This window comes from Heloderma suspectum, chromosome 1 (genome assembly GCF_057233095.1).
Source record: "Heloderma suspectum isolate Gila_16-S chromosome 1, 16-S_ref, whole genome shotgun sequence".
In the NCBI taxonomy this organism is placed as follows: Eukaryota; Metazoa; Chordata; class Lepidosauria; order Squamata; family Helodermatidae; genus Heloderma; species Heloderma suspectum.
This window is the reverse complement of record NC_139458.1, coordinates 188,753,891-188,775,402: the sequence shown is the minus strand read 5'-3', so window position 1 is coordinate 188,775,402 and position 21,512 is coordinate 188,753,891. Positions and strand designations below refer to the sequence as shown.

General features: G+C 46.4%; 1 protein-coding gene across 3 annotated transcripts in view; it reads left to right on the top strand.

Annotated features, from left to right (window-relative positions):
* The first annotated feature begins 16,700 nt into the window (after positions 1–16,700).
* Positions 16,701–21,512, top strand: part of OLA1 (Obg like ATPase 1) — a 137,076-nt gene continuing 132,264 nt past the window's right edge. Inside the window, exons 1-3 of one of the 3 annotated variants that reach the window (XM_084813133.1) lie at positions 16,701–16,806; positions 18,068–18,168; positions 21,348–21,491. In XM_084813133.1, coding sequence (XP_084669259.1) covers positions 18,068–18,168; positions 21,348–21,491 — 245 coding nt within the window. In that variant the 5' untranslated portion in view covers positions 16,701–16,806. Of the gene's footprint in view, positions 17,194–17,498; positions 17,950–18,067; positions 18,169–21,347; positions 21,492–21,512 lie in introns of those variants that run through there. The other 2 variants (XM_084813142.1, XM_084813124.1) reach the window with 2 other exon arrangements.

Below are 21,512 nucleotides of genomic sequence, written 5' to 3'. Positions count from 1 at the left end.
CTTCGCTCCCATCTGGGTGTATTTCCTTTCAACTTCAATGTGGTGGTGTACAGAGGCCAACTGCCAAAACAGTTATCCTTGTTCCAATATTTCTGGCCCTGACTGTACACTGCATTGCTGTGGATGCTATTGCCCCTCATGCTCTGCTTGTGGGCTTCCCATAGGCATCTGGTTGGCTACTGTGGCAATGGAATGCTGGACTACATAGGCCCTTGTTCTGATCCAGCAGGGCTCTTTTTATGTTCTTAAATGGATTTCCATCTGAGTGTGCATTCCACTGAAAGCAATGCTGTGCAGATCAGAATTTATTCTAATGTGCAGCTGGGCATATTTTGTATGGAGGGGAAAAATATGTGTGGTGAGAGCTATGTTTCTGTGCAGCTGGGCATACAGAGTTTGCTAAGGAGCTAAGTTGGTTCTTAGAAATAATAAAAGAAATTTTTATTTCTTTTTCTTTCATAATTTTATAGTTTATCAGAACCTTCCCTGATATATTATCATTTCCAGAATGGGGCAGGTCAGCAGAACTTCCTTCTGTGAACTTTTGTTTGCAAGATGCCTCCATTTCCCCCTTTCACTCTGTCTCTTCCTTTAACTTTCATTTCCCCCTACTTCCTATATGTCTTTTACTTCCCCTGTTCATTGTGATCTTTTTCTTTTCTTTCTTTTGGATAGTAAAAGTTCAGGGGAGGATTGAGGCTAGACGATTGCTCATTGGATTGATTGCTCATGGATTGAGGCTGAACGACAGAGAGAGGCCTGGTACGCATGACCACAGGGTGGTTAACAAGCTACGACGGCTTGTTAGCCACCCTGTTTATTTATTTATTTATTACATTTATATCCCGCCTTTTTTCCTCCAAGGAACTCAAGGTGGCATACATAATTCTCCTCCTCCTCCATTTTATCCTCACAACAACAACCCTGTGAGGTAGGTTGGGCTGAGAGTCTGTGACTGGCCCAAAGTCACCCAGTGAGCTTCCATGGCCAAATGGGGACTAGAACCCAGATCTCCTGACTCCCAGTCCAGCACTCTAGCCACTACACACCCTGTGTGTGCTTGTCGCTGATTTGCATAATTACCCTCACCAGACGCAGCTTCTTGTGTTGTCCAAACCTGCCGGGGGGGCTTGTTGGGGTGGTAAACCAACAACCCAGAGGCCATGGCCTGTGGTAGGGTGGTTTGTTCACCTCCCCAACAACTCATCCTCACAAGGTTTGGATGACATAAGCAGCTGTGGCAGCAGCGGCTTGGATTGGCAACCTGGAGCCACAACCTGCCGCGATGGGCTGCAGTGATTATGTAAACCATGTCAGAGCATGTGTGCATGGAGACTACGCTGTAACTGAGTGCAATATGTGAGGTTATAGAATGCATTTAATAATCACATTGCAAGGACATTAAGCTCGAGCACCTTAATTTGCAGCTTCCATGTCTTTTTTGGCATATGTATACCTTAACCCTTCTCTTAATCCGAACTTTCTTAAAAAATAGAGTATGTATTCACAGCTGAGCAGGCGTTTCATTGAAAGCACTGCAGTGTTTTCAGTTTGGATGTACATCTGATTCACTCCATAGGGTGCTTCCAGACCAGGCTTTTATCATGCCACCCCCTGCTACATTCATGAAATTTTATGGGGGGTCCAGACCATTCCATGTTTTCCCACGGCCGCTTCTATCCTTCTTCTTACCACAGAAAATCTGTTTAGGAGAAAACGACAACATAGCTGTGCAATGCCTTCTTCTGATGGGTAGCGCTAGGTGCCCTCTGTCTGGAAGCACTGATAGAATCACTGGGCAACATCCTATACTGCTGCTGCACCTCCACTAGATCTGTTGCGCCAGTGGAACAGATCACTAGCAAACAGGAACAAGCATTTCCTGAAATAACCCCAGAAATGACTGGAAATGCTTGTTTCCAGAACAGGGCAGGTCAGTGGAACATCCTTATTTATTTATTTAATCTAATTTCTATACCACCCAATAGCCGAAGCTCTCTGGGCAGTTCACAAAAATTAAAACCACAAAGCACAGCATAAAACAATATAAAATATAAAAGCATTAAAACCACAACATAAAACTGCAACCAGAATAAAACCTAGCAGCAATGCAGAGATTTAAAATACAGATTTAAAACACCAAAGCTAAAAGACTAGGAAGCTAAAATACCTGGGAGAATAAAAAGGTCTTCACCTGGCACCGGAAGGAATACAATGTATGTGCCAGGTGAGCCTCTCTACGGAGCTCATCCCACAGCTGGGGGGCAACAGCAGAAACGGCCCTCTTCCTGGTAGCCACCCGCCTCACTTCCTTTGGTGGGGGGTTCCCGGAGAAGGGCTGCTGAGGATGATCTTAGGGTCCAGGCAGGCACATATGGGAGGAGGTGATCCTTCAGATGACCTGACCCCAAGCTGTTAAGGGCTTTGAGCCAGTGCAACTGGAAAAGTACTGGTGTAATGTGATCTTGTTGGCCAGCCCCTGTTAACAATCTTGCTGCCCTGTTTGGGACTAGCTGAAGTTTCTGGATCATTTTCAAAGGCAGCCCCATGTATAATGCATTGCATTAATCCAGATGAGAAGTTATCAGAGCATAGATAACTGTAGCTAGGCTATCTCTGTCCAGATAAGGGTGTAGTTGGTATATCAGCCTAAGCTGATAAAAAGTGCTCCGTGCCACTGAGTTCACCTGTGCTTCAGGTGAACTCAGTTGCTGTGAGTTCCACTAACCTGTCCCGTCCTGAGAATGAGTGTTGTCGCTTGTTTCCAGTTGTTTCAGGCACAGTTAGTTCCTATGGAGCTAGCAATCCATTCTTCTAGTGCAAGAGCAGTGTAGATACTGCCCATCGAGCTGGAAGGGATCTTGAAGGTAATCCGGTCCAACCACTTGGTCAACGCAGGATCTGCAATGCAGGAGCTACCTTATCTCTGACAGATGGCTGTCCAGCCTTTGCTTAAATACCTCTAGCAAAGGAGAGCCCACCACAGTCTTTTAAACTGCAAGGAACATTCTGCTTCACAATTTACACTTTCAATTTTAAAGGATCCTATGGAGAAGGGAATTGGCTTTGGAAAGCATGCCCCTGAGCTCCAAGAAGCTGCTTGGTTTCCTTCAGCCTAACTTGCAACTTCAACTGGTGAGTGCTTGCAGCTGCACGCAGCTCTCTGCGGCCAACACTCAGTAGCAGCATGAGGACAGCATTCATGCATGGCCTATGGTCTTTATCCTTTTTAAAAAACAACATGTTTTCCTGCATGCCTTGGGAGTCCCTCTGAATTGTAACGATCCCTCCTAACCTGGTCTGTTCCCTTATTTGGTGCCCAATCCATGCATGGTAGACCCACTTTGCAAACAGGGGGAATGGTACAACTTTCTTTGAATCAGATTAAGAGTACTGTTGTTCAGCCCAAAGGAACTATGAATTTTTAAGGAACTATGAATTACTCTTCTCCTGTACTTCTTGGCTATTGCAGAAAACAAAGGAATGTGGGAAGTATATTTCTCACTTGGTGGCACACAATATTTCTCTCTAGGTAAACTGGCCCTGACATTTTCTTTTCATTTAAGTTATTGTTTCCAGAAGTGTCTAGGCTGTTGTTCAGAGTTTCCTTACAAGCCGTAATCATCTCAAAAAGCTTTTGGAGATCACAGTCTCTGAAAAGCCTAGATAGAAGGATGTCCTAAATAATAGCATCATGTATTTTGACAGGGCCAATTTAGGTGGAAAGAATTGTTGTTTACTTGCTGAACACTTATTTTACTTGGCATATTCTGTGAAGGACATGGCATGTGAACCGAGCACACAAACTGGAGCCATTTTCTTGTTAAATCAAATACTTTAAAAATATATATGTTTGAAAATTAGAACAATGCAGAAATATGCATATGTTTCTGAGGGTAATGTTGAGAGAAGCCATACACCTGGTCACTTCAGGAACATGGCAAAGTCAAAAAGGAGTTAACATCCTGAAATGAGTTGACCTTTTTTCAGAGAACTGAGGTGGTTTGAAAGAGGGATCTTTACTTTTGGCATGAACGCTCATCCCCACTTTCTTCTCCGGCAAACAACCGTTTTGCAGATTTTAGGTTTTGTATTGTTTAAGGACCAAGTTAGAATTGATGCTGCAGTTCTGTCTGGATTGCAGTTAGATGTGATGGTAACATAAACCTACCTGAGTCATGCTGAATCCCTGCAAAGCAGGAATAAATAATACAAATGCAGCATGGGCAGGCATGAAAGGGAAACTTGACTTCCCAGGAGAAAAATGGCTTTTAAGAGCAGTTTCCTTCAGGGCAGGGGGAAATGTGTGGGTAGGGGAAAGAGTCCAGCTTCCCCCTCCTCTCCATCCATGCTGTGCTTGAAATTTCCCTCATCCCCCGCTTTATAGGGATTCAGCATGAACCAGGTAGGTTTATGTTACCATCAGATCTATTTGCACTCTAAGATACCTGAAAAAATTGTAATATGTGTGTACCCCATGGGATGTGAATCCTCTCTCAAATCTCTTTCAGTTCTCTTATCTGTCTCCAGCCTTAGAGGTTATGAAACCCCTGTGAAATCATGGTGATTTACAAGGTGTATCAAAATTACAGCCATTAAGAAATCAGCAGTGTTTCCAAGGTAAAACTCTTACATCAATAATTGCTGGTAAGCACGCTTCAGGACAAAAGTCAATGGTGGTTGCTAAGACCAATCTGTTATGTAGGCCGGGGCAGGGGGAGAGACTTCAGGCTTCTGAGACCAACTTTGTGGGTTCTTTTAGAATGCCAAAGACCATCAACTACAGTCAGATGCAAAACAGTGGCTCAGGAAAGCAGAGATGCACCTCGCAGAATTAAGGAAAAGGGTGCCTCTGAGCACATGGCTCAGACCAAGAATTTATTTTCAGTATCAGAACTGAGCTTGCAGTCCTTTCTCACACACACAAACCACTCCTGATTCTCTCCACCCCCCCAGTGTTCATCCTTTCAGCAGCCTAATTGGGGGAGGGGGTATCAGTGGAGGCTGGTGACTTGAGTTTCAGAGGGCCAGTGATTCTGTCACTGCCAGAACTCTAAAGGTGCTATCCAGGGTGCTGCACCCTATCCCCAAAATGGGTTCAGCACATTGGATAGCACCTTCAGAGCTCTGGCTGGTTCTAACTGAAACCCAGAATGGAATCACTGTTCCTCCGAAACTTGAGCCACCGGCCTCCATTGGTGGCGGGGGTTGCTGCTTTTAAACATGTGGGAAACCTTTGCTATCTATTGCAGTAGGGAAACCCATACAGATCTACTGCAAATGACCTAGAGATCTTCCACTGGATCTACCTTTTGTCCACACCTGATATAGCACAGGTGTGGAACCTAAGGCCCACCTGGGGTCCTAATCCAGTCCTCTGGGACTCCCCAGATGGCCATACCATACATCCGCCCCCTGCCCCTTTCTCTCTGATTGTTTGGTGGTTTCCCAGATTTCGCGTGTTTTTTTCCCCCCATTCTGAAAGGCTGAAATGCCTCTCCTGTGGCTCATATACTTTATACTCCACCCCTCAATGTTTCCATTTTCAAAATGGAATCATTGAGTGATTTGATCAAAAGTGATTAAAAAAACATTTAAACCATACTGAAAGAGCAACGCAATAAAACAGAGCTTAAAACCAAATTTAGAGGATTAAAAGACCAAGGTAAAAAAAATAATAAAACGTGCTTTGCCTGGTGCTATAGAAGACATCAAGAGGAGGCACCAGGCAAGCAACCCGGTCAAGAGTGTCCCATCGATGTGACCCACCAACTGCACCTCTTTGGTAACCACCACTCAACCTCTGAAGTGGGGGACCTGAAGACAGGCCTTGGAGGATTCTCTTCACATGCAGTCAGGTTCGTACAGGTTCATTTGTCATCTTAGGTCCAAATTTTCTTCTCATGTACCGAATGTTGTGTTAATTTTGCCCAGGATAAGATGTCTGGACACTTTCACTGAACAATGGAAGAAAGATTTGTTCTTCAAAAAAAGAAGTTACATGCTAGTCTAACAAAAAAGGAAAAAAAGATGTCTCTTGCCCTGGCCCTTCACCACACTTATTGGAGAAAAGGTTATGTAGCACCACAGAATTACTTCTCTCTTCAGATAGGTTTCTCACCTGCCTTTTTTTCCCTTCCTGTCAGCCACTTTGTCCTTGGATGTTGTTTTTCCTCTATCCCATTTCTTTGCTTAATTTCACTTTCTGAGGTTGTTAGACATTTTCATATGTTTAGTACTTCATATTAACTTTCCATCATCACTTGTTCCCTGCTTGAATCCTCCTTGAGATGTGGAAAGGCATTTTGCCATTATCTTTTCAGTTGTCTTCAAATATTTCTTTCTCTGAGCTGTTGCTATTCCCAATAGGCATGGAACTTGAACAAGTTAACTTTGTGACCATTCCCTTGTTATAAGAGAGAATGCTAACTTAAGAAGCATGGGATAAAAAGGCTCCCTATTCTTTCATATTGAAGATTATGAAGCCCAAAACATATTTAGACTGCAGAATTTCTGATTAATAGTGGCTGTGTGCTGCCTGACTCTTATTTGATAGAAAAAGAGTATTGATAACACCTCAGGTTTACCCTTTTCTAGGTCCAAATTACTTTGGACTGACATAGCAAAAGAAATGAATTACTCCTGCTATTCCACATAGAATCATAGAATAGTAGGGTTGGAAGGGGCCTATAAGACCATCGAGTCCAACCCCCTGCTCAATGCAGGAATCCAAGCATCCCTGACAGATGGCTGTCCAGCCTCGTCTTGAATGCCTCCAGTGTGAGAGAGCCCACCACCTCCCAAGGTAACTGGTTCCATTGTCTTATTGCTCTAACAGTCAGGAAGTTTTTCCTGATGTTCAGCTGGAATCCGGCTTCTGTAACTTGAGCCCATTATTCCATGTCCTGCACTCGAGAAGAGATCCTGGCCTCCCTCTCTCGGGACAATCCTTCAAGTACTTGAAGAGAGCTATCCTATCTCCCCTCAGTCTTCTCAAGGCTAAACATGCTCAGTTCAGTCTCTCCTCATATGGCTTTGTTTCCAGTCCCCTGATCATCTTTGTTGCCCTCCTCTGAACCCTCTCCAGCTTGTCTGCATCCTTCTTAAAGTGTGGTGCCAAGAACTGGACACAGTACTCAAGATGAGGCCTAACCAGTGCTGAGTAGAGGGGAACTAGTACTTCCTGGGATTTGGAAGCTATGCTTTTATTAATGCAGCCCAAAATAGCATTTGACTTTTTTGCAGCCACATCACATTGTTGGCTCAAATTCAGCTTGTGGTCTACAACACTTTCAAGATCCTTCTTGCTTGTAGTGTTGTTGAACATAAATAAAGCTTGTTTAAGAGAAGGCAACCCACATGCCAAAACAGGTTTCTACATGCAAGTTGGTATTCTGTTACATGGAGTAGGGGAGAGATTCCATCCAGAAAGTAAGTACAGCAGTTCCAACCCGCATGTGGTAGGCTGTGTATAAGCCCAAGTGGTTGCCAAGTAGACAGGGCTGGCTCTCCCATTACACAGAGTCAGGTGGCTGCCTCAGGCAGTGAGTCCTGGAGGACACGAACTGTATGTGGCACAGGCTTGCCCTGTGCGTCCTAAGCTAGCCTAGTGCCCAGTGGAGGATGCTATCTAGTCACCAGTATAAATACAATGACAGAGTAAAACATAATACAAACACCAGAAGTTTAAAACAGAATAAAACCAAAATAGCAACCAAGATAAAAGTCAGCCTCGGATCTAAAAATGCACTAACCCACTCTTCTTTAAACTTGAAGGACTAAAAAGCCTGGGAAAATAAAAGGGGTTCACCTGGCGCCAAAAAATGCAGGTGTCAGGTAGCTTCTCTGGGGAGGGCATTCCACAACCAGGGCGCTACCACTAAAAAGGCTCTCTCCTTAGTAGCCTCCTGCCTCACCTCATTCGGTGGGGGTACCCGGAGAAGTGTCTCTAAGGATGATCTTAGGGTCCAGGCAGGCATTTAAGGAAGGAGGCAATCCTTCAGCCAACCTAGCCCCAAGCTGTTTCAGGCTTTGTAGGTTAATATCAGCACTTAAAATTGGGCCTGAAAATTGCGTGGCACCTGGAATGTCGGGCGGCCCCAGCACAAGCTCTCCTGCTGCCTGAGGCAAAAGAGAGCGACATGCTGCCAGGCCCCCTTCCTGCCGCTGTGTCACACCCCTCACACCCTTTACTGTGTCACACCTCCTTTCTTTTACATCACACTTCCTGCCCCCACATTGCACCCCCACCCATTTCTGTATTGTACCCCCTACCCATTCCTGCATCACCCCCCCTTACCTTACTGCTAGGAGCCGCATGGCTGGAGGAAGCAGCCAGCACAGCTCTTCAGACTGCTGGCCAGGCCAAAATGTCTGGCTCTCAGGGAGTCCTTCCTCAGTCAGGTATGGGAGCTCTGTACAGGAGATTGCTTGTACAGACACACCTCCCACAATGCCTGGCTCTGCGAAAGGACCACCAGAGTCAGGCTTTTTGGCCTGGCCAGTTTTCTGAAGAGCCGTGCCAGCTGCTTCTTCTGGTTACAAGGCTCTCCAGGGGGTGGCTGCTTTGGAGAGCCCCACCAGCTGCTTTCTTGCTGTGGCAAATGCTTCACCCTGCCATGGGACGGCTGGCCTGATGGTGGTGGTAGTGGTGGTATCTTGTCCTCTGCCTCTGGCAGCAAAATGTCTTCAGCCAGCCCTGAAAGTGGAGTACATGCTGATGTACATACAAGAACAGCCTTCCCCAACCCAGTGCCTTCCAGTTATTTTGGATTACAGCTCCCAGCATTGGCCATGCTGGCTAGGGCTGACGGGAGTTCCAAAATAATCTGGAGGGCACCAAGTTGGGGAAGGCTGAGCTTGATCATGGCCTATGTTTAGTCCACATGTAAGCTAATGAGAGTAGATTTGAACCCATTGCTCAGTGGCAGGCTTATCTGCATATGTTCCATTCTAAGGGCAGTTGGGTTTTGAATTGACTAGAGGTTGAAGAAGTGGCTGGCTAGCAGTTGGCTGAGACTGTCTGGATCAATATGCCAAGCAAAAAACAGGACACTTTGGAGGAAAGCAAACTAATTCCTCACAATTCATAGAACTAGCATTTAGCTTGTAACTGGATTTTTTGAGTATGGCAAGACCCTGCTGCATTGGCCTATCTGGAATTTGCTCAGATTCATTTCGGGGGCAAACTGTTTTCTTGGGATTATTTGTGAATTGCCTGTGGATTATATGGCAGTTACTAAGGACGTTAGAAGAAGTGACTCCAGTGGTGACTTTGAAGTGACTCCTAAGAGGTATTTGTTTTGTTTTTCATTTGTGCTAATTATTTTATAATTTCCATCACAAGTTTTACACTGTAATCCTCTGCAACACTGACTTGGGAGTAAGTCCAACTGAGCTCAGTGGGACTTACAGTACTTCTGAGTAATCATGTGTAAGGGAAGCCCTACTGGATCAGACCAAAGCAGTAGGGGGGGGGACTCCCCTGGGGTCCCACAAGGTTGAACCCCCCCATGCTTAAGAGCCCCCCCCATTGCTTAAGGCTAGTGAACAGACAAGACTGTACCCATCCAACTTTTGACCTTTAGGGTAGTGTCTTACAGTCAAATAGGAAACCTATTCTAGAAATTCCCTGCAGTGCTTCATTGGCTGAGGACTGTAAGTTGAGACTAACAACAGCCCTGAGTGGGATAGAGGAGGAGACCCTAACACACACACAGCAATACGTTATTTACTAACAGCATGGTGTGTGTGTGTGTGTGTGTGCGTGCGCGCGCGCAGGAGAAGGGCCAAAGGCTATGTTTTGCCTCGAGCCTAAGGTTATATCTCTGTGACCCTGGACCAAAGGCCCCTAGGGTCCAGCATCCTGTTTCTTCATGGTATTGCAAGGTGCCAGTCTCTGTAACAGCTGGTTACAAAATCCGTTTGGCTTCTTGTCACTGTACTAATAGCTTCAAACAACAATAACACTAAAGCAATGCATACAAGAAGATATCCCAAGCCATTAAGCAAATGTCCCAACATGGTCACCACTATGAACTGAAAAAAATCCAAAAGGGTTTTAAAGGGAGTGTGAGATCAATACACGAACACAGACTAAAACAGTCCCAGGAGGCTGTTCCAAGTGGTCTGAAGCCTGGTCGATCCAGTTGCTCCGGAACTGCTAAAGCATTCTACGGCCTCCTGTGAGGCCTTGGCAAGGCACTTTGTGGATAAAATTGATCGGATTAGGAGTGTTATTCCGTGCACTGTGGATACAGTTAGCAACCTGTGGCAAACCAGGTTTGTGGGATCAGTTCCAGCTTCTTCCTTCTGATGAAGTGGACAAGGTGCTTTCATCTGTAAGGCCAACCACCTGCTTACTTGATCCTTGCCCATCTTGGCTCATTATGAGCTGGAGAGACTGGATGAGGGGATCAGGGCAGTGGTGAATGCCTCCCTTGAGGAGGGAGTGATGCCATCAGCCCTCAAGCAGGCAGTGATAAGACCGCTCTTAAAGAAGCTCTCCTTGGATCCCCAAGTTTTAAACAACTTTCGCCCAGTCTCGAATCTGCCATGTTTGGGCAAGATCATTGAGCAGGTGGTGGCAATGCAGTTGAAGGCACACTTGGAAGAAGCTGATTATCTAGATCCATTTCAATTAGGCTTCAGACCTGGGCATGGGACAGAAATGGCCTTGGTCACTTTGGTGGATGATATGAGGAGGGCTTTGGATAGGGATGAATGCGCCTTCCTTGTTCTCCTCGACCTCTCAGCGGCTTTTGATACCATTGACCATGGTATCCTCCTGGACTGCCTGGAGAGGCTGGGCATTGGAGACATCATATTACGGTGGTTCTGCTCCTTCCTCTCCGGCAGGTACTAGAGGGTAGCACTGGGAGAGGAAGTGTCGGACCTGTGGCCACTCACTTGTGGGGTGCCACAGGGTTCCATCCTCTCCCCGATGCTATTTAACATCTATGTGAAGTTGCTGGGGGCTATCATCAGGAGGTTTGGGGTGCGGTGTCATGAATATGTGGAAGACACACAGGTCTACCTCTCGTTCAAATCTTCACCAGGGATGGCTGTGGAATCCCTGTCTAAATGTCTGGAGATGGTGAATGACTGGATGAGGAGGAATAAGCTGAAGCTGAACCCTGACAAGACCGAGGTACTTTTGGTGGGAGTCAAGAGGAGGTTGGGGGATGTTGACCTGGTGCTGAATGGGGTACAGCTACCCTTGAAAGACCAGGTCTGCAGCCTGGGGGTAATTTTAGACTCTCAGCTGTCCATGGAGGCTCAGGTGCCAGCTGTGACCCAGACAGCATTGTACCAACTCCATCTGATAATGGCGGCTGCGCCCCTATCTTCCTGACCATCTGCTCCCATCAGTAGTACATGCCCTGGTCTCTTGTCTAGACTACTGTAATGCGCTCTACATGAGGTTACCCTTGAATACGGTTCAGAAGCGGCAGCTGGTGCAGAATGCAGCGGCTCGCCTGATTAAAGGTAGCCGCCGGCGTGATCACATCACTCCGATGCTGAAGGACTTGCACTGGTTACCAGTTGTTTTCCGGGCCAAACTCAAGGTGTTGGTTTTGACCTTTAAAACCCTCTACGGTTCCAGCCCAGCCTATCTCAAGGAACGCCTCCAGCAACACCAGACAGGCCGCTCAACAAGATCAGCCTCAGATGGCCTTCTCTCTGTCCCATCAGCCAGGACAGCTAGGCTGGTGAGGATGAGGGAGAGGACCTTCTCTGTGGTGGCCCCCACTCTGTGGAACTCCCTCCCTAGGGAACTCCACCATGCCCCCTCTTTAATGAGCTTCTGCCACGTATTGAAAACTTGGTTGTTCATGCAGGCATTTGGGATGGGTTAGGGTATTTTCAAACAATGTTTTAATGTATAATTTTACTGTTTTAAATTGTACCGGATGACCAGCCAGATGGGTGATTAAGAAATTTAATAAATTAATAAATACAATAAATACAATGAAAAGTGTGTGGGGGGGGAGGGGTTAAAGAAGGGATTCTGGTGTGAGCAGACTTAAGTTTAGCTGAAGATTAGAAACTCACACTACACTATACTACACTCTTATCAGTATCTGTCACTCCACACTGCAAATTTAACAGGAAAGAGGCTGATGTTGTAGCACACAGTAGCAGTTCCTCCTGGTACATATCTTTGCTAAAGAACATTGGCTTTCTGGCCCTGAAAATTATGGCATTGGGTGGAGTGCAGCAGGGGTCTCATGGGCCATCCCAGGAACCCCAAAGGCCAGATAAATCCCAGAGGCTTATGTTTGACACCCCTGGCTTAAATCTAATTAGTTATCAAAGAAAATAAATGGGATGTAATTTAAGAAAGTCTTGTCATCCAAATTACCCAGTAACCTGTTTTCTTTCCATTTGTGTAGAATGTTTTAAATTGCTGATGGTGCCTAGAAAGTGACAATGAAGTGGGATCTTTGGTGTTTCAGCTGTCATTTCTGTGTCAAATTGCTAGCACTTGGGTTTGTTATTTTTAGAACGGATTATTGTACATATGGGGAAAGCAATCTGTGTTTTGCCTCTGATGCAGTTCTTGGTAGCAGGGATTAGCAGTGTGCTTGTGTGAGCTGGATGATGTAGTGCAGACACTTCTGGATGCACAGTAGGGAGCTGGGGCCTAAATCTTGAATTGGGTTGTATTGCCCAGCTTCTCCATTCTATGAAGTGATGTTGCAGAGCCCTGTTATGAAAATCAAATAAACAGCTCTTGAAAAATTAAGGTCACCTGAGAAATGTATTACTAATGAGATACATTAGAGCCAGTGTGGTGTGATGGCTAAATGAGAATTACTGATTCAGAGCTCACCAGGTGGCTTTGGGCAAGTCACTACCTTACAGGTTTGGTGGGGGGTAAAAATGAAATACTCCCCATTACTGTTGCTTGAGGAATTTGGAGGAAGGCTGGGAAAGAAACTTGTCAAATAAATTGGGTATAAAATACCTGCCTTATATTGAATCAGATAAATGGTGCATCTAGCCCCTTACTGTCTTCTCCAATTGGCAGCAACTCTTCGGTGGTTTTTTTTTTTTTTAAACTCTGCTTAGATCCCTTTTAACTGGAATTGTCAAAGGCTGAACCTGTTGCATCAGAGGTCTACTACTGAGCTTTGGCCCAAACTGTGGGCAAGAGACAAGATGGCTGCCTTGTCTGTCTCAAATTTAGCAGTGTTGCAACTTCAGGCTGCTTTCTAGTAAGTTCAGCTGGTGAAATATTCAGAATTTCATGCCGCTTCATTTTTAAATAAGGCCTTGTATTGAAGTTGTGTTGACTCCATCGGCTGTAATTAGGCTAGATCTTTATGTACCGCAAGATGTATTTATGAACAGTCTCCCCCCCCCTTTTTAAATTTCCATGGCTTCAAGAGATGTGTGTGGAAGAACCTGCCAGAGATACATAAAACCCTAGTAACAGAAAGGCAAGGTCTGTTGTTGTTGTTGTTGTTCAGTCGTTCAGTCGTGTCCGACTCTTCGTGACCCCATGGACCATAGCACGCCAGGCCTTCCTGTCCTGCGCTCTCTCCCGGAGTGTGCTCAAGTTCATATTCATTGCATCCGTGATGCTATCTAGCCATCTCATCCTCTGCCGTCCCCTTCTCCTTTTGCCTTCAGTCTTTCCCAGCATCAGGGTCTTTTCCAGGGAGTTTTCTCTTCGCATTAGGTGGCCAAAATATTGGAGCTTCAGCTTCATTATCTGTCCTTCCAATGAGCACTCAGGGTTGATTTCCTTTAGGATGGACTGATTTGACCTCCTTGCAGTCCAGGGGACTCGTAAGAGTCTTCTCCAGCACCACAGTTCGAAAGCATCAATTCTTCGGCGCTCAGCCTTCCTTATAGTCCAGCTCTCACAGCCATACATTACTACTGGGAAAACCATAGCTTTGATTAGACGGACCTTTGTCGGCAAGGTGATGTCTCTGCTTCTTACTATGCTGTCTAGGTTGGCCATAGCTTTCCTCCCAAGGAGCAAGCGTCTTTTAATTTCATGGCTACAGTCACCGTCTGCGGTGATCTTGGAGCCCAAGAAAGTAAAATCTGTCACTGCTTCCATTTCTTCCCCTTCTATATGCCAGGAAGTGATGGGGCCAGATGCCATGATCTTAGTTTTTTTAATGTTGAGTTTCAAACCAGCTTTTGCACTCTCCTCTTTCACCCTCAACAAGAGGCTCTTGAGATCCTCTTCGCTTTCTGCCATTAGGGTGGTATCGTCTGCATATCGGAGGTTGTTGATAATTCTCCCGGCAATCTTAATTCCGACCTCTGATTCATCCAACCCAGCATTTCTCATGATGTACTCTGCATATAAGTTAAATAAGCAGGGTGACAATATGCAGCCTTGTCGTACTCCTTTCCCAATTTTGAACCAATCGGTTGTTCCATGTCTGGTTCTGACTGTTGCTTCTTGACCCTCGTACAGGTTTCTCAGGAGACAGGTAAGGTGGTCTGGTACTCCCATCACTTTCAGAATTTGCCACAGTTTGTTGTGATCCACACAATCAAAGGCTTTAGCGTAGTCAATGAAGCAGAAATAGACGTTTTTCTGGAATTCTCTTGCTTTCTCCATGATGCAGCGAATGTTGGCGATTTGATCTCTAGTTCCTCTGCCTCTTCGAAACCCAGCTTGTACTTCCGGTAGTTCTCGGTTCGCATACTGCTGAAGCCTAGCTTGCAGGATTTTGAGCATCACCTTGCTGGCATGTGAAATGAGCGCAATGGTGCGGTAGTTTGAACACTCTTTGGCGTTGCCCTTCTTTGGAATTGGAATGTAAACTGACCTTTTCCAGTCTTGCGGCCATTGTTGAGTGTTCCAGATTTGTTGGCATATTGAATGCAGCACTTTAACAGCATCATCTTTTAGGATTTTAAATAGCTCGGCTGGAATACTGTCATCTCCGCTAGCTTTGTTGTTAGTAATGCTTCCTAAGGCCCACTTGACTTCACTCTCGAGGATGTCCGGCTCAAGTTCAGTGACCGCACTATCATGGCTATCAGGGACATTCAGATCTTTCCTGTATAGTTCTTCTGTGTATTCTTGCCACCTCTTCTTAATCTCATCTGCTTCTGTTAGGTCCCTGCCTTCTTTGTCCTTTATCATGCCCGTCTTTGCACAAAACGTTCCCTTGAGATCTCCAATTTTCTTGAAGAGATCTCTAGTCTTTCCCATTCTGTTGTTTTCCTCGATTTCTTTGCATTGTTCATTTAAGAAGGCCTTCTTGTCTCTCCTTGCTATTCTCTGGAACTCTGCATTCAGTTGGGTATATCTTCCCCTTTCTCTTTCAAGGTCTGTATATGTCACTTAAGGTCAGAATCCCCAAATCACACAGTTGACAAAAGGCCCAATGAAGCCTACTAAGACTAAAGATACTTAGGCAATGTGGCAAAAAAGAAATCCTTAATGGGAAGGAATTGGTGTCTCCTCCATCAGGAAATGCCCAAGGAATACAATGGCTCCTTTGCATCTGTCACTGTTATTACTTATATTAAAGAGCCAGGGTGGTGTAGTGGCAAGAGTGTTGGGCTGGGAGATCAGTCCCCACTCGGCCATGGAAGCTCACTGCGTGACTTTGGGTCAGTCACAGACTCTCAGCCCAACCTACCTCACAGGGTGGTTGTTGTGAGGCTAAAACGGAGAGGAGGATAATGTAAGCTGCCTCGGGTCCCTTGCAAGAGGAAAAAGGCAAGAATTATGCATTCTATGCATTTATAGATTTATTTATCTATGCATTTATATCTATAAATTCTATGCATTTATAGAATTATGCATTCTATAAATGCAATAAATAAATAACATAGGATCTGGTTGGCAGGTAGCTTAGGCTGCAACCTTATGCGCATTTCTTTGGCCACCTAATGCGAAGAGAAAAGTCACTGGAAAAGACCCTGATGCTGGGAAAGACTGAAGGCAAAAGGAGAAGGGGACGGCAGAGGATGAGATGGTGAGATAGCATCACCGATGCAATGAATATGGACTTGAGCACGCTCCGGGAGAGAGCGGAGGACAGGAAGGCCTGGCGTGCTGTGGCCCATGGGGTCACGAAGAGTCGGACACGACTGAACAACAATGCCCCATTGTACAGAGTGGAAGTAACTTCCAAGTAACCATGCACAAGAATGCACAATTCATATAGCCTTCCGTCTGCCAGGATCCGTGGTTCAATTTTCCTCCGCTTTGACACGTTTAAAGACGTTAACATGCCGCCTTTCCAACATACGGCGCCCGAGGCAGCTTACAATTCCCGCCCCTCCCTTCTCTGAGTAAACACATAGCATAGGATCGGGCTGCGCCGCTTCCAGGCACGGTTTCTAGGCAGCCCTGAGCCCCGCACTTCAAACAGAAACGAACCGGCCAAGGCCACCGCCTAAATAGCCCGGGAACTTCTCCCGCGGCTTGTCTCCTTCCTGCCTCCGACCGACTCTTCAGAAAACACGCACGGGGATGGCGCCGCAGGCCGAGAAGAGCCCCTCCCCTCCCCTCCCCCCCCCCAGGTTGCGCACTCGGAGAACCCATTCGGGGGCGGAAGCGGGGCGTCCGCACGGGGCAGTTTTCCCGGCCGCGCCCCGTCAAAGCGGGCATCCGCGGCCGCCTCCCCCCGTCCGCCGCGATGACCTTTCCCCTCCGCCAGTCCCCGCCCAACGGGGAAGCGCGTCCCGCCTGTTCCGCCGGCTCGCCTGCTGGGGTGGGAGCGGGAGCGTGGCCGCGCGCGAGGGGTTCCGCGTCCTGCCTCCCGCGGCGTCTCGGCGGTGTGCCGGGCGCGGCGCCGCAGCCTCTCCGCCAGCAAGGTGAAGCCGCCCTCTCCGTCTGTGAGGCGGGAAGGCGGCGGCGGCGGGAGAAGGGGCAGAGCAGCGCCGGGCCCCTCCCGCGCCGCGTGCCCTCGCGTGCGTGGCGGCGGCGGCGGCCCGGGGTGTGAGGCGGCCCCTCACCGCCTTCCACCTTTCCCCGGCGGCGGGCGGCGCCTCCCTTCGGCCGTGCCGGGCGGGTGGGTCGGGGCGAGGCAGCCAGCGGCACCAGCTCCCCCGCGGGAGGGCGGGGAGCAGGCGCCCCGGCAGAGAGGCCTGCTGTCGGAGGCGGGGAGGAGGGACGAGCTGAGGCTGAGGCTGTTCGCCCACCTGCCTCCAGGGAAACCGCGGCCAGAATCCAGGCCCACGCAGTTCGCTGCCTCGGCCGGGGTGAGGGCGGTGGGCGGCCGAGCCGCTTGGGCCGCGCGTGGGTGGGTGCTGTGGCGTGCCCGAAGGGTTTGCGGCGCGTGTCCACGTGTGGGGGAGCGCGCCCGGGGAGCGCTCGCGTGTTCTTCGCCGGTGCCGGAGGCTGGTCGGAGGGGATGCCGTTGGGCCCCAGCGGGCTGGGCGCCTGGGGCTGCTAGAAGCAGCGTGCTCGCTGGTCGAAGGGAGAGCTGGGCTGGTCGGCGGAGATTTGCAAGCGGTTGGGTAGCAGGCAGGTAGCCCGCCCTTGTGTGTGTACGCAGGCGCGAGGTAGGGACGCAGCTGGTGTTTTCTAGGCTTGGGGTGCAGCCTCTTCTCCTCCCTCGGACGACGTCTTTCTCGCCATGCCCCGGTGGAGGAGCTCGGGTCCTGCGCCGCAGAGCCCTCCCGCCAGCCTGTTTGACTGACTGGGAAGCCATCGCGGCTGCCGCTGAAGAGCCGAAAGCGTCAGGCTCGGAAGTGAAACAGTCGGCGGTGGCGCTGGGCGCGGGTGCCGAATTTCAATCCCATCTTGAGCCCTGAGCTTGTTATTTTTAGCTCCGCATTTCCAGGGGCTTTGCAGAAGCTGCAGCAGTCAAATCCAGCTACCTCGGGTCTGGATTTGAAGGGTGCCATGCACAGTCGTGTGCCTGGCTGCTGCCCCTGTTGCTGTCTCTTGAGCATCCCAAGGGCCTCCTCCCTGTGTTGTTGTTGTTATGCGTAGCTGGCATGGTGCCCAAAAAGGTATTTGACATATTTTGGATTATTATGTATCAGAATGCGTGTTGGCTTTGGAATCCGAAGAGGTAAGTGAGGGAGTTTGGGATTTAAACTACTTTGTGATGTCTGTTTTTCATTTTAGATGCCCCCCAAAAAGGGAGGTGATGGAATTAAACCACATCCGATCATTGGACGATTTGGGACATCCCTGAAAATTGGCATTGTTGGGTTGCCAAATGTTGGGTAGGTGATTAAAGGGATTAAGCTTTGCTTAGTCATCCTAAAGGTGGTAGGCCCTCTTGAATAAATCAGAGAAGAGTTGTGCTGCAGTATGCACACCATGAAATATTGATGATGTGAAAGAAGAATTTCCTTTGTTAATGTTTTACTTAAATTAAAAAACTTAGGAAAGAAATAGATCCTGACCTGCCATTGTTTCAATTTGAACAATCTCAGATGCTATTTTAAAGTAAAAGATACAGATTACGAAACTAGCTTAATAAGTGAATAGTTTTATAGGTACATGATCAGAAATTAAATTACTTTTATGAATTAAATAAAAATAGTTTTATAATTAAATTGGACATTTTACCTCAAATATTTTAACCTTCAAGATACAAAAGTTGATCTTTAGAAATAAAAGTCAAGTGTGTGTGTGTGTGTGTGTGTATAAAGTGGGTTTGAATGCAAATTCTCTGGGAAAGGAGTAGTTATATTTGATTGGAAATATGCATAAAAGAACAGAAGCCTGTATTTCGTTTATAGCCTGTATTTCATTTATAGATATAAAGAAAAGAATATCTGCTACCTTGGATTTTTTTTAAATGTGAAGAAATAAGGCAAATATAAATGTTGAGCAATAAAAAAATGCTGCAGCTGGCATCTTTTAACTTATTTGTGGCTGATCCATACAGAACAGACAGTACTAAATTTTGAGAGAAAAGTGTAGAGAGGAAGAAGGTTAAGAATATTGTCATCAGATGGTCAGCATCTTTTTTCTGTTTAATAAAATAGTTCATAATTACCTTTGTCAGTTATGGTTTATGAATGGACACTCTTGTTCTCTCTCAATATTTAGTGCCAGCAGTGAGCTGAATGTTTTGCAAAATTGGTGACACTGCCTCTCTCTAGAGTTTTTGAAGTCTATAATATACAGGAATGGCCAAGGGTTGAATACTAGGGAAAGAGTGTAGGAGACAGTTGGGTACCAGTAGAAAACTACACAGAAGGTGATGTTTAGGGTAGATAAGGAAAAGCTTTGCTGAAGAAGAGAGTCTTGAGGAGAAGAAGGGAAATGGATAAACAGAATAGAGGCCTATTTTAGACACAGGAAGCAGCATAACTGAAGCTATGGAAATGGTACTGGGAAGAAGAGACAGCACTTAATTTTAAGACTGGTGCGTTAAGATGAAAGAGAAATTGAGTTATGTAACAATAAAAGATTTGCCATTTACTTCAGTGTTATGATGCTGTAACAAAGTTGAATGAAACAGCGGTTGCAGATTGCAGAGTTTCCCTCCCAAGGTCATAGCAGCATCTACGGCCTCAGGAGGAGGACTCCGAACAATTCAGTGTTCCCGGGGACATTGTCCCAGGGACCATAGGAATGCTTTCTCCAGGAATGGTAACAAGATTTACTAAAGGACTGCAAAACCAGTTTATGGTACTAAGCAGACATTTTTATTGTCTTTTAAGCACATACATGAGAACATGATACTGCCAGTTCATTCTATTTACTGTAAATTGATTTCTGAAAATGTATTCAGACTAAAGGTATGATTTCATTAAGACTAAATATTCTAGATCCTATTTCTTTCCTGTTTGTTTAGAGTAAGGATGGAGAACTGTTTAGCTCCTGTGGTCAGATTGCATTCTCACTCCCCCCCCCCCCCCGAGTTGGATGATGTCAGGGGTGGCCCCTCCAGAAGCCTTGCCTCCTTCCTAAAGCCCTGTCCCTGATGTCATCTGTTTCTCTGTGATCTCCTCTCTCTACATAGGAGGCAGCAGCTTCGCCTGTCTTGTACCTTCCCCCATTGGGGAGGATGTGGGGCGGGCAAAGCACTTAGTATGGTGGGCAAAGCACTTAGTAGGAGGGCAAGTGGTATGCTAAGTAAGGGAAATCCACCTGTTTTCTCCCAATTGGGAAGGGGAACAGCATGCAGGGGAATACCTGCTTTTATTGGAGATAACAATGGGGATTCCTCCCCTCCTTCCCAAGCCCCCGGTAGCCTTAAATGGCTTTAAAGGGGCATGCCCAAGGCCCCAGGGACTACATGGGTTGTCCTGGCAGGCCAAATTTGCTCTCCATCTCTGGCTTAGAAGGAAGTTTTTGTGGTCTGCTAGCTGTGCCCAAAAATAGACAGGCTGACTTTGCTTTTAGCTATTTGCATCCTATTGTATATGCCAGGTTTAAAAAGATGCTGCAGAATTTACAAAACTAAGCCAACTTGTGAGGATGCACTAATATTTTAACTGAAATGTTGAAAGTATTTTCACAAGGGTAGATTAATAGAGTAATCTTTTAATTTCACATAAAACAAACTTAAGTCTTGGTGGTCCATAAGTACAATTCAAAAATCATTGTCCAGCATTCAGACAATAACTTTATTAGGACCAACCAAATATGTGCAAAATTGTGGACAAGGTTTTGAGATCTCTAGGTCTTTTCATCAGGCAAGAAAGCAGGCTGGGTTGCGGGGGGGGGGGGGAGGAGGAAAAAAAAGACTGACTTGATATTGAAGTCATGAAGTCTGAATGGTCAGAATCTTAAGATGAAATGGAAGAAGTCATAGATGACCCTTTTATGTGTCAAGTAGATTTCAGGTTACTGATTTCCCTATGAATGCATGTTTCCCAGAAAAACCTAAAAAAATTGTGATGAATACTACTGAATGCCAGTTGTTGGCAAGAAACAATGGAAAATGGGTATTGTTTCATGCCCTGGGAGAGGAGTATTGGTTCATGATATGCTTGTGGGCTTCCCATCAGCATCTGGTGGGTTACTGTGGGAAACGTTTGGTCTGATCTAGTAGGGTTCTTCTTATGTGATGATACAAGAATGCACATGACGGATTTGGCTGTTTGAATAATGCACCTAATAGATGCAGTCTTCAAACATTTGAATCTTGAAAGTGGGATTTATGCTAACTTTCAGTGAGCAGTTAAGAGATGTGTCTGAAATAGAGAGTTATTACAGCAGATCAGAGGAAGGAGAAACAATGTTTTCTGAACAATAAGTAGTCAACTTAGGGGAATTCCAGTGGAAACAAGGTAAGACGTTGATGTTTGACACTGCCTGGCTTTTGTATAGAAAGGATGGCAAAGGGCATTGCGGTGCCCACTGTCACGCTTTGTAATGTTGCATATGTGGTATGGAGAGCTGGTCTCAAATAAGGCGCATATTTTTTGTTTTTGTTTTCAAGGAAATCTACCTTTTTCAATGTATTAACCAAGAGTCAGGCTGCAGCAGAGAACTTCCCTTTCTGCACTATTGATCCAAATGAGAGCAGAGTACCTGTGCCAGATGATAGATATGATTTCCTTTGCCAGTATCATAAGCCTCCAAGGTAAAATACCTTAAAAGTTAC